The sequence below is a fragment of the Centruroides vittatus genome, unplaced genomic scaffold, assembly GCF_030686945.1.
Source record: "Centruroides vittatus isolate TY-2023 unplaced genomic scaffold, ASM3068694v2 contig_575, whole genome shotgun sequence".
NCBI lineage: Eukaryota > Metazoa > Arthropoda > Arachnida > Scorpiones > Buthidae > Centruroides > Centruroides vittatus.
The window spans coordinates 2,078,785-2,090,900 of NW_027122344.1; the positions used below are offsets into that span (position 1 = coordinate 2,078,785).

At 30.7% G+C, this 12,116-nt stretch overlaps 1 protein-coding gene across 5 annotated transcripts in view; it reads left to right on the top strand.

The window, feature by feature from the left end:
* LOC136979054 (uncharacterized) overlaps nt 1-12,116 on the top strand; it is a 129,119-nt gene that overhangs the window by 16,678 nt on the left and 100,325 nt on the right. For 2 of the 5 annotated variants that reach the window (XM_067274951.1, XM_067274950.1), the window contains exons 3-6: nt 6,058-6,167; nt 6,867-6,884; nt 6,990-7,445; nt 8,026-8,149. In XM_067274951.1, the coding sequence (XP_067131052.1) occupies nt 6,882-6,884; nt 6,990-7,445; nt 8,026-8,149 (583 nt within the window). In that variant the 5' untranslated portion in view covers nt 6,058-6,167; nt 6,867-6,881. The remainder of the gene's footprint in view (nt 1-6,057; nt 6,168-6,866; nt 6,885-6,989; nt 7,446-8,025; nt 8,150-12,116) is intronic. The other 3 variants (XM_067274952.1, XM_067274953.1, XM_067274954.1) reach the window with 3 other exon arrangements.

The following is a 12,116-nucleotide window of genomic DNA, read 5'->3' on the forward strand; positions in this document are numbered from 1 at the left end:
TTCAAGAAAGGGGACAGATAGAAATGTGAAAATTAAAGAGAAATATTTTATATAAATAAAAAAGACGTAGTCGTTTCCAAAACTTGGTCAATCACCGTTTATTTCGTTAAAATGTTCTAGAATAAAGATTCGGACGATCCGACCTTCCTTTTTAGGCTACATGATCGCCCAGAAAACAATTCCTTTAAAACATAGAAATAATCCAATTAAAAATATAAAAATTTGTAAAAATTGGAATTGGTGACCTTACGACGCCTTTGAATTCATCCTTGACTTCCAGTCGGGAGTTCTGGATCCTTATATCCACGTGAAAAGTTGCGCTGTTTAATGGTGATTATCCTCATCCCTCTGGCGGCGATTTCTTTTAAAACTTTTTAATTTTAGCTTTTTCGCTGCGATAAAAGCTAAAATTAAAAAGTTTTAAAAGAAATCGCCGCCAGAGGGATGAGGATAATCTACATTAAACAGCGCAACTTTTCACGTGGATATAAGGATCCAGAACTCCCGACTGGAAGTCAAGGATGAATTCAAAGGCGTCGTAAGGTCACCAATTCCAATTTTTACAAATTTTATATTTTTAATTGGATTATTTCTATGTTTTAAAGGAATTGTTTTCTGGGCGATCATGTAGCCTAAAAAGGAAGGTCGGATCGTCCGAATCTTTATTCTAGAACATTTTAACGAAATAAACGGTGATTGACCAAGTTTTGGAAACGACTACGTCTTTTTTATTTATATAAAAAATTTTTCATCCAGCGAAAAAGCTAAAATTAAAAAGAAATATTTTAATAAGAGATATAAATTAAAGAGAGAATTTTTGTTCCATTTTGTTTGCATTCAAATATGCTTAGCCTGATGATGGCCAACAGCTTTGGCTGAAAACGTTTGCTACGTTTAATAACGTAGCAAACGTTTTCAGCCAGATTAAAGAGAGATATTTCCAAGATTTTTGAAAGAATTTGAGTACAGTATCAGAAAAGTGGTGGAACACCAATTAGAAGAGGAACAACAGGTTTAAAAGGAACCAATCTATCACAGATCTGTTGTTCTCTGTGAGACTACTGATGGAAAAGAGTTCGGAATACAACAAAGACTTAGTCATGACTTTCAAAGATAGTGAGAAATCATATGATAGTGTTCCAAGACATGATGTAGAAGGCCCTAGAGAGTAAGGAAATCTCAGCAAAAATCATAAATCATATACAAGCAATGTATATCACAAACCTAAGTTGTGCCAAAATAGGTGTTGGGAAAACAGAGTGGTTTTAAGTTAAGACAAGACTGACAAGGAAGTGTTTTGTCACTTTATAATCACAATGGATAAAATCCATAAAAATGTATAAAAAAAAAGAAACCTAATGGAAAAAGTGGAGGGCTTAGCTGATGATGGGAGACAGAAGAAAAAGTACAGCAACAACTGGATATGTGGAACAGTGAGCTAGAGGAATGGGGAATGAAGATAAATCAAGAGAAAGCCAAGACAGTGATGATGTCAAGGAGAAGTCAGGAGGGACAGCTTTAGATACCTGGAACAGAAATATTTGGATATAATGGATATAACAGAATATAATGGAAAATTAAGCAAAGAAATAAGTAGAAGAATACAGCAAGCTGATAGCTTAGTATGAGTAATTTTATCTGGAAAAAAGAAAGTGTCACTTAAATGTAAGGAGGTCTTTTATCAATTATACTTTGCCCCAATATTGACTTATGGAGCTGCAGCATGGACTACATCATAGAGAGAAGACAAACAGATTCAGACAGCAGAAATGAAATTCCTCAGAAGCATACTGAGTAGGACCAGTAGAGACAGGATAAGGAATGAAGAAATAAGGGAAAGTACAGGAATGGAAAATTTAGGGAGAAGATAGAACAAATTAAACTGAGATGGTTTGAACATACTAAGAGAATGAAAGAAAATAGAATTCAAAGTTGGTATTGGAAAAGAAGATGGAGGGGGAAGACCCAGAAAGAGGTGGAGGAATAAAATAGCTGAAGACCTAAAAAAAAAAGGACTGATAGTGTGACAGTGACTGATGTAACAGTGGTGTTTTCAGAGGAGTGGTAGATAGAAAAAGATGGATCTCTTTGGTCCGTGGCCCAACCAAGGGCAAAGAAGAAGATAGTTTATATACCAGGTTGTTCAATAAGTTTTGTCGTTCGATAAAAAAAAACACAATTTTATGGTTTGAAATACATTTTATTATTCAATATAATTTCCCTGAACTTCAATACACTTGTTCCAGTGTTCTTCTAATTTATGGATTCCATCCCTGAAGTGAGAATCCGGAAGACTGTCGAAATACGCTTCCACGGCTGCTATTACCTCTTCGTTCGATGAAAATCGTTTCCCACACATGAATTTTTTAAGATGTGAGAACAGCCAGAAGTCAGAGGGAGCTAAATCTGGCGAATAGGGAGGATGTTGCAACAATTCGTATTTTAATTCGCTGATTTTCGCAATGGTTTTTTGAGCTGTATGAGAGGGTGCGTTATCTTGATGAAAAATGATTTTTTTCTTCTGTAAACCAGGTTTTTTTTCACGAATTTTTACATCCAACTGGTCCAAAAGATTACAATAATAGTCTGAGTTTATTGTTTTACCAGTTTGGATATAATCCACGAACAAAATTCCTTTTGCATCCCAAAAAACTGATGCTAACACCTTCTTGGCCGATTTCTGGACCCTAACTCGCTTCGGAGCCGAAGTACCGGGTTCACACCACTCCTTAGCCTCTTGTTTTGATTCAGGATCATGATGGTAGACCCAAGTCTCATCCATAGTAATGAAACGACGCACAAAATCCTTTTTATTTTTTCTAAAACGCTCCAAATGTTGCTGAGAAAGTTGCATTCGAATGTGTTTTTGCTCCATAGTTAGCGAATGCGGCACCCATTGTGCACACAGATTTCTGTAACCCAAAACATCAGCCAAAATATTGCTCACACTGCCTAATGAGATCCCTAGGGTTTCTACTAAATCTCTCTCAGTTAATCGACGATCTTCCAAAACCATATGCTGTATTTTTGCTACGATTTCTGGTGTTGATGCACTTTTTGGACGTCCTTCACGTGGATCATCTTCAAGACTTGTACGGCCACGTTTAAATTCAGCAACCCATCTTTCTGCTGTTCTAATTGAAGGTGAAGAGTCCTTATACACTTTTACCAATCGTTCATGAATTTGTTTTGGTGCTACACCTTCCAAAAATAAGAATTTTATCACTGCACGATATTCAATTTTTTCCATTGTAATAAAATACACTGACAAGTCAACTTTGAACAGCTGCAAATATAGAAATGAGTTGACAGATCTACATGAAACTTCACACGTGTTTATAAAAAAGTAGTACTATTTTTAGAGTAATAAAACGACAAACCTAATAGCGCCATCTCTTATTGAACGACAAAACTTATTGAACAACCTGGTATAACAAATTGTATATATCAAAAATTTATACAATAGAGAGGAGAGATGATGTTTTTATATATGTTCAAATATACTCCTTTTAATGGTTTTCTTACCTTATTACTAATAAATGATTTGATTGCTGTATCAAATGCTGTAGCAGAGAAAAGAAATTATTGATGTAAACTGTAATAATTAAAGTACTTAAACCTTTATATATTTTGCAAATACAGTTAAATCTGTCTATTTGAATCTCTTGGGAACAAGAAAAAAATTTGACATACAGAGGTTCCTACACAGTAAATAGTAATAGATTTGATTGGAGGTATGGTATTTTATTAATACAATAGCAAGTACAGTACATACCTGTATTAGGTATAAATAAAACATTTTTGACATACCTTAACAGAAATAGTTTGTCAATAGTTTCTAATGCCTGACTTAACCAATAAGATGCAAGCTAGTTTAGCTTGTATCTTATTGGTTAAGTCATGATTAGAATGATTGGCAAAAATTGTAGTTGAGAGCTTGCATCTTATTATAGCCAATCAGAGAAAAGCAATGTTAATTTTAACTATCTATTGTATTGCAAGAATGTTTCTCAACTACAATTTTTGCTATCAAAATGGAGTTGCTGAGCTTTGAAATTGTAATTGCCACTTTAGTCCATATCTTTGAGATAGAGGTTTTGGGAAAAAATTATTTGAGATAAACATGAAAAAATCTATTGAATTTAGACTGAAACTGCAGGGGAAAAAATAAATTTCAAGATAAAGGGATATTTGAGATAAACATGTTTCAGATAGACAGGTTCAATTGTATTAGGAATTTAGAAAATTATTGTTAAGTTGAATTTTTCAGATATAAAATAAATAATTATTGAACAACTTTGTTATAAATTCGTGTAAGCATTTTATATTAATTATACTCTGCATTTTTTGTATACAAAAGAAAGTGAAATGCACTCATATTAATCTGAATTCTGCTTAAGTCAAACAAATTTTGTTCATTTTTTAATAAGTGCTCTAGCCAAAAACAAGAGCAAAATTATAGTTTTTAAAAATATGACAAAATTGTAAAAATAGTTGCTACTAGACATTATTACTAGACATATGAGAAACTGAGTGAAAAAATGGCATATCCCACAAATAAACAAACATCATCACTAAACCCGATATATTTAAAGCTATACATCAACCAATGCCGAATATTATTGCACTAGTAACGGCTATAATATTAATAATTTATAAGACAATTTGGCACTAGAGTTATAATTAATAATTATAATTTTAATTAAAATTATAATTATTAAATTTATTAAGAGATGGTGCCTAACACCTAACTCTAGTGCCAAATTGTCTTATAAATTATTAATATTATAGCCATTTCTAGCATGATAATATTCGACATAGGTTGATGTATATCCCACTAAACTACAAAAAATGAGTTACTAACAAATTTGGATTTGTGCATTGCCAGTCCATCTTCTAAGAAACTTTCATGGTTCAGTTACATGCCCTACAGGTTGTTCGTCCACATTAATAAAGTGCTGCACATTAAAATGCTGGTAAATTGAAACACATATTATCCTTTTTCTTGAAAACTTTCTAATATGGAATATGCTGCTTTATAAAAATAGTAGTTACTATTTTTATAAATTAGTATCTGCTACATAAATTCAATATCAAGTACACTAAAAAAATGTTTTAATGTATTTGTCTTTAGTTTTATTTTATTCTTTGTTGAGGAGCTTGTTATACAAAGGGGGGTGGAGTTCTATTGCCATTAGACACTTCCTATTGTGAATGTAATAAATAAATAGTTCTGTTTTCACTTCTTTTGTTTTATTTATATAACTATTAATCTAAACGTTCCTATATAATAATTAATTTGGCTAGCAAAAATGTACTGTACTTTGATTTTTTGAAACTCTTTTTGCTTTGAAAAGTAAAAATTTGAACATTGTAAATGTGAAGTTCATTTTTAAAAGAGTATAAACTGTTTAACTGAAGCAAAACTTAATAAATAAATGCCACAAATGATTTCATAAGTTCAGAAGAAACACAAAAACAAATGTCTCTTCATAATTTTTTTTTTGGCCCCCAGCTTGGAATTGAAAATAAAAAGAACCATGGTAAAGTCAACCTTTATTTTGAGATTCTTGTCTGCCTCAATATGTAAGAGATGTTAAAAATTCCTCTTGTGACAGTATATTTCAAGGATACATTGTATATTGTTAAAAATATAAAACTCAGAGGATCATTATAATAAAAATTTTACTTGTTCAGAATATGCAAAGTTTCAATCTAGGGGTGTGAAAAAGAGATAAATTAAAGTTTTGTTTTTTAGTATTTCTTATAAACTTGTGAAATTTTTATTATAATTGTCATCCTGGTTTTATGTTTTTATCAATATACAAAATACTCAAACATTTTTGGCTGGTTAGCCATATTCAGACATTATTTTTCAAATGTATGAAGATGTGAAGATGGCTGATTATCCAAAACATTTGTATTTATTTATTCATTTGCTTTGGTTAAGAAATTTATTCTCATTAATATTTCAAAATGTTTGTTAAAATATTTATAATAATTGAATTCATAATTAATATTTGTGCAAAAAAAAAATTATCACAAATTATTTTTCAGGTTTACTACTATTAAATTTGATATTCACTACATTTCTCTTTTCATACATGTAATAAAGAATTGGATTAGATTGGAATCAGTTCATATTTGAATAGTGAACTGTACTTGAGGTATGTCTGTTAGTTAAAGTCAATTTAAGTTCAATACTACAAAATATCATAAAAGAAATATTACTGTTTTGTTTTTAAATAATTTTAAAATGAAACAATAAAATCAGTAGTTTATTCAATCTTTCCAATTATATGTGGAATTCTAAATAACTATCAAATGAAAACTGACATAACTTCAAAAGAAAAAATGGCAGAAAAACAAAATGGTGATGCTTTTTTATGACATCCTGTATAAAGTTCCTTGGTTTTTTTTAATGGAAAACTATGTTTTATTAAATTTTATGAATACAAAGCAAATTCAATGACTTTCTAATACAATGCTTTCAATTTCATTAGTATGATCTCAAAACTATTCCTTTGAAATATCTTTGTATTAAGAAATTTATTTTATTTTTTTTTTTTTTAAGATGGCAATTTTCCTATTTACATAACATTTCTATTGATATTTGTGTAAAATATTTCTTCAAATCTAAATTTATAATGCAATTTCAAATTAATAGTTTATTTTTTTACTATATGCATATTTATTTTTCAAGTAGATAATGCATGTTTAATTTGTATTATTTTTAAAGAAATATTATGTCAGCTCTCAATATATTTACATTTTTCTTTTTCTCTTTTTGTTTTATATTATTTAAATTCAATTGAAAAATATAAGTAAGATTAAAATTCAATCTCTCCCTTTTATCAAACTTAAAGGAGAGAAATGGCATAATGGTATGTATATTATGATCTTTCATTTAAATACTATAATTGAAATAACATATTATGGAAAGACAATAATAGTTAATTTTTATTTTTTAATTTAATGTTGTTATACAGGAAGAAAAATACAGAATGAAGCCAACAAGAAGAGCAGCTCGTTTAGCTGCACAGAAAATTTTCAATACTGTGCACATGTATGGCTTAGATGAACCTGCTAAGCCAGAAAAAGAATATTTTCCACCAGGTGGTCATTTTTCATCTTCTGAACATACTGGACTTTTAATGGAATGTTGTGAAGAAATTTTAAGTGGTGTGCAAAGAGAGGCATTTTATAAAGCAAAACAAGCATATGAAGAAGCCAACCAAAAAATAATTTATTTGAAATCAATAAATGCTAAAATCATTAATAATTTAGACAGTGATTTTCAAATTGATTCAGAAAGTAATGAAAATAATTACGGAATGGATTCAAAAATTGGACCAAAGTTTTTGGAAAGTAATTCGTCAATTGCTATTCATCCAGTAATAAATATAAAACCAGTCCAACAACAAACAATTACAATTACTACAGGGGTAAGTTTTTAATAATATAAAATAATTATTTTATTTGATTATATTTAATTATAATTCTTCATAAAATACAGTAAAATATTTATATCCATATTGAAGTATTTAATTATAAAATATTTTAAGCAGAACTAGACTACAATTATAAGAAAAACTGATCTTTTACAAGCCATTTTCAGATTGTATCTGAACAGTCATAAATATAAATTACTGTACATTTGAATGACATTCAAAATATTCTAGAACAGAACAAAATCTTATAAAAATAACATGCATATGCAATATCAATATTGAGATCTTCATTTATTTTCTCTTCTTGTCATTGAAATGACTGTTTATTTTGTTGTTTCATATACTTTTACAAAATTCTTACCAAATATATTTTCAAACTTTTCAATTAAACTCATTTTTTCACACTTATATTTCTTAACTTTTTTCAATATACATCAGCTAATTTAATAAAAATATTTTTGTGAAAAATAATTACATTGAAATAATAATAAGAATTTATTTATTCATATTTTTATTAATACTTTTGTTATTGAATTAAGTAATTATTTAAATAAATTGATATTTCTTTTTGTAGACTGATAACAGTTCTTTATCTGATGCACTGCCAAATGCAAATCCTTCTTCATATAGAGTTTATGATTCTAGAACAGGAGCAGTTGTTGGTACTTTACCAGGGGATACAACAATTGTCTCTCAAGGTATTTATTTCTTTTATGTAAATCTATATATATAATTGAGATGAGTTGATGATAATAATAATCAGCACAGAGCCCAAACAGTTGGGAATTGAAAATTGAAATTTGGTACAGTTACAGTACATCATGAGAATGCACACTAAGAAGGGATTTTTCGAAATTCCTCCCCATGGGGGAGAGGGACAGGATTAAATCTTAACACTTACAGCAACAATGGAAGTGTTAAGTAACAATGGAAGTGTCAACAGTGGAAATTGTTAAGAGAAAGCGACATGCAAGACGCAGATGCAGTTTTTTTTCATTCTTGCAGGAAATCGAACATATTTTTAGACCCATCTAAAAATTCTCTAATTAGTCTGGAAACAGGGGACTCAATTCTTGCATTCTGTGAAAATGGATAAGGTTGACTATAATGTAATAATGTTAATCTTTGCTATCGCTACTTTTGCCCAAGCAATGCCAGGCCTACCTGCTACTTTAACACCTAAACCAGAAAACTAATTATAGAATATTTATGAAAATACAAGGAGGATTCAAATAAAACTAATAATTTTATTGTAATGTTCATGTAACGCAGACTGCATCAATTTATGCTTTAGCATCATGTAAGCACATGACACACTTGGAAGCAGAAAATAGAAGCATATGTACATACATAAGTTACTGTAAAAGTCCAAAGTCTCGTAACTTAGATTATTTATAAATCTTGACATTCACCAGTATTGACTGGTAAAAGTCTAAAATCCCTGATAAAATGTCCACATTGTGGACACTTTTACCAAGCAATACTGGTAAATGTCCAAATTTACCATCTGGCTTGGGTGAAAAATGTATTCATATGTATCTGTTGTTTTGTAATATACTTTAAAATGTAAATTAAGATAACAAAAGTATTATTGTAATAATTTTTATTTAATTTCTTAAAATAAATTTGCCAAGAAATAATCAGTGTAGATGAATAAGTTGTCTATTATACAATTTTTTGTGTTTACATAAATCTTGCTTTTAATGCAGCAGAATGATGACATAATACATAGCAGATTTTATGAACTTTTAACTGAATTAGTGAAAAGGAAGAAAGACAACAATTCTTATATAAGTAATGAATAATATAATGCTTTAAGTGAAGTGAAAGGTACAAAATATGTGGTTAGTAAACAATCAGTTCACTAGATGTTTCAAGGGTTTCAAGGTTCTCAACATCAGGGGTTAAGAAAAACTAATGGCACCAAGCATCTGCTGGAAAAGAAGAAATTCTTTACTATATTTGTTTTGATGAACTGTTCATATTGATATATCAGAATTATTTGACAAAATTTGTTATTCTTTGAGCATTAAAATAGAAAATGACTATGGAAGTTGCATATGACCTTTTGGATATTTTCATAACTTATTGGCACACTTAGTATCCTTCATTCTGACAATGGTAGAGAGTTTTAATCAAGTTCTTCAATGTTTATATAGCATGTGGGCTGATATAAAGATAGTTTGTGGAAAATCGAGGAACAGCCAGTCTCAGGAATCAGTTAAACATGCAAAACAGGACATAGAAAATATGTTATCAACTTGCATGTAATAAATAAAACTTCAAAATGGTCTTGAGACTTGAAGTTTATGCAAGCATTGAAGAATAGAGCTTATCATATGGGGATCAAATGTTTACCATATGAAGCTATGTTTGGTGTTCCAATGGAAATCGATTGTGACTGGAGGGTCGGGGTCTCTTTGACCCCTCGTCAGGATGTGACACCACCAAGTCGGTCAAGACTCGGAAATTGCGACGCAGAGTTTTTTGTCGCGCGAGCGGGTACGTTTGCGGTAGAGGTGGAGGTAGGAGAACCGAGGAAGTGAGTCACTCAAGACACCGGCTAAGTAACAAGGCTAATTTTAATAAGGGAGTATAACAACAGTACAACAAGACGCATAGCTAATATTTTTAGATACGCGGAGAGAGAGAGTTTACAAACGATTCGCGAGTTGATAAATACCTTAGAGAGTCTTGGAGCCGGCGTCGGGTATCCTTGCGATGATACGATCCACGGAGAATCACGATTTGAAGGAACAGTTCACAAGATAATCCGCACTATGGTCTTGGTATAAATCCACAAGGGTCTTGGTTCGGAAGATGGCGGGAAGAGTCCGGATTATTGTCCCGATAACTAAACGACGACTGCCGGGTTTGTCATCGTTCGTTCGTTTTATTTTTTTCACTCGGGTTTTTTCCATGAGGGTCGGGTGTCCAATACGTAAATTTCTTCTAAAAGTTCCTGGTGGCATACGTCCCGAGGATGGGTCATCCTCAACGAGGAAGCAAGTTTGTGGGAAATAATTTTTTATGGGTTTCCAACTGATCTTGTGATAAAAATGGTGGAGAAAAAAATTTGAAGTTTTGATTGAACATCTTTGTCCTTTCGCCCGTCACACGATACTGCCAGCTCAGTTGTTCCACATAATTTAGTACACATGTAGACACTGAAGATTTGGAAAACATGTTAAATGCTGGAAATGAAGGAACTCAGCTAGAAAATACAATTTGAACAGAGAACAAAGCAGCAGGGATGCAGCATTTGACAATAGTTGAAACTGAGACAAACAAACTTGCCATTATCTCCTTAGTGTTGTGATGTTACTCTGACAACTTCTAACAGGGTCTAAAAAGTGAATCTGTTTTGAAAGACTGCTGAAGAAGGCCTTGGAATACAAACAAAGATAATGAAAACTGCCTCTTGTAACAAAATTCTAAACCTTCAGTTGGACAGAATGTAAGAATCAAAGTACTGGATGTATACCAAGCAAAGATCAATCAAAAACCAATAATAGCTGTTGTCATAAATATTGAAGATGATGAATTTTATCAGCTAGACACTAAGTTTGGAAAACTGAAGTCATCATTCACTAGGAACCAATTTACATTCTGCAAAGAAAATTTTATCAGCATCAAAGAATTAGAAAAAAGTTAGTGTATGAGAAGTTTTCGCAACCTAGCTTTCATTGGAGGCTAAGGATTCAAAAAATGCAATTGTTTAAAAAAATGTGCAAATCATCTTCTTTGTTGTGCAGTTCTAAATGTCCTAATAATTAACCTTGTTGCAACCAGTAAATTTTCTCTACTATCACAACAATTATCGTTCATATAAATTTGTTTGAAATTCTAAAATTTTTTACTATTTTTTTTTCTATGACTTAGTATCTATTATAACCAAAGCTCAAGACAAGAGTATTTGTCCACCAGTGGCCACTAGATTTGTTAACTCGAAGGATAAAACCAACAACCATATAAGTAATAAAAGTTAAAATATTTTCTAATAAACAAAATAAAAAAAAATATTTTTTAGTTTAAACTCTTTTTAAAATCATAGGCTATATCACATGAAAGCAGGGGTGGATTTAGGTTTTTTGGGGCCTAAGACTTATTGAAGTCTAATGGGGCTCCAGTTTTATTAGATTAAGTATCTTTAAATTGGGGTTTAAAATTTATTTTTAATAACATCATAATCAGAGTTGAAATATATTTATTTATGAAATGGTATAAAAAAGTATTAAAAATTTATGATAATTCAATTTTTGTGGGCCCTTGACACTTGGGGACCTAGGGCTTAAGCCCTATTAGTCCCTATGTAGATCCATATCTGCATGAAAGTATTAAAAATTACATGTTTTTGAGGTTGTATACTTTCATTTTCTTAATTTATATTTTAAGTATATTACAAAACAATATATACATATGAATATATTTTTTACCTGAGCTGATGGTAAATCTGGAAATTTATCAATATCTCTTGGTGAAAGTTTGAAATGTGGACAATTTTATTAGGGATATTGACTTTTACCAGTCAGTACAGTAAATGTCTGGAATTACTGGTAATTTCTAAGTGTTACCAAACTTTGGACTTTTACAGTAACAAAAGTCATATGATGATTGTAAGATGGTTACTCATGTTGAGTCTTGTGCTTATTTGGAGATGTGGAA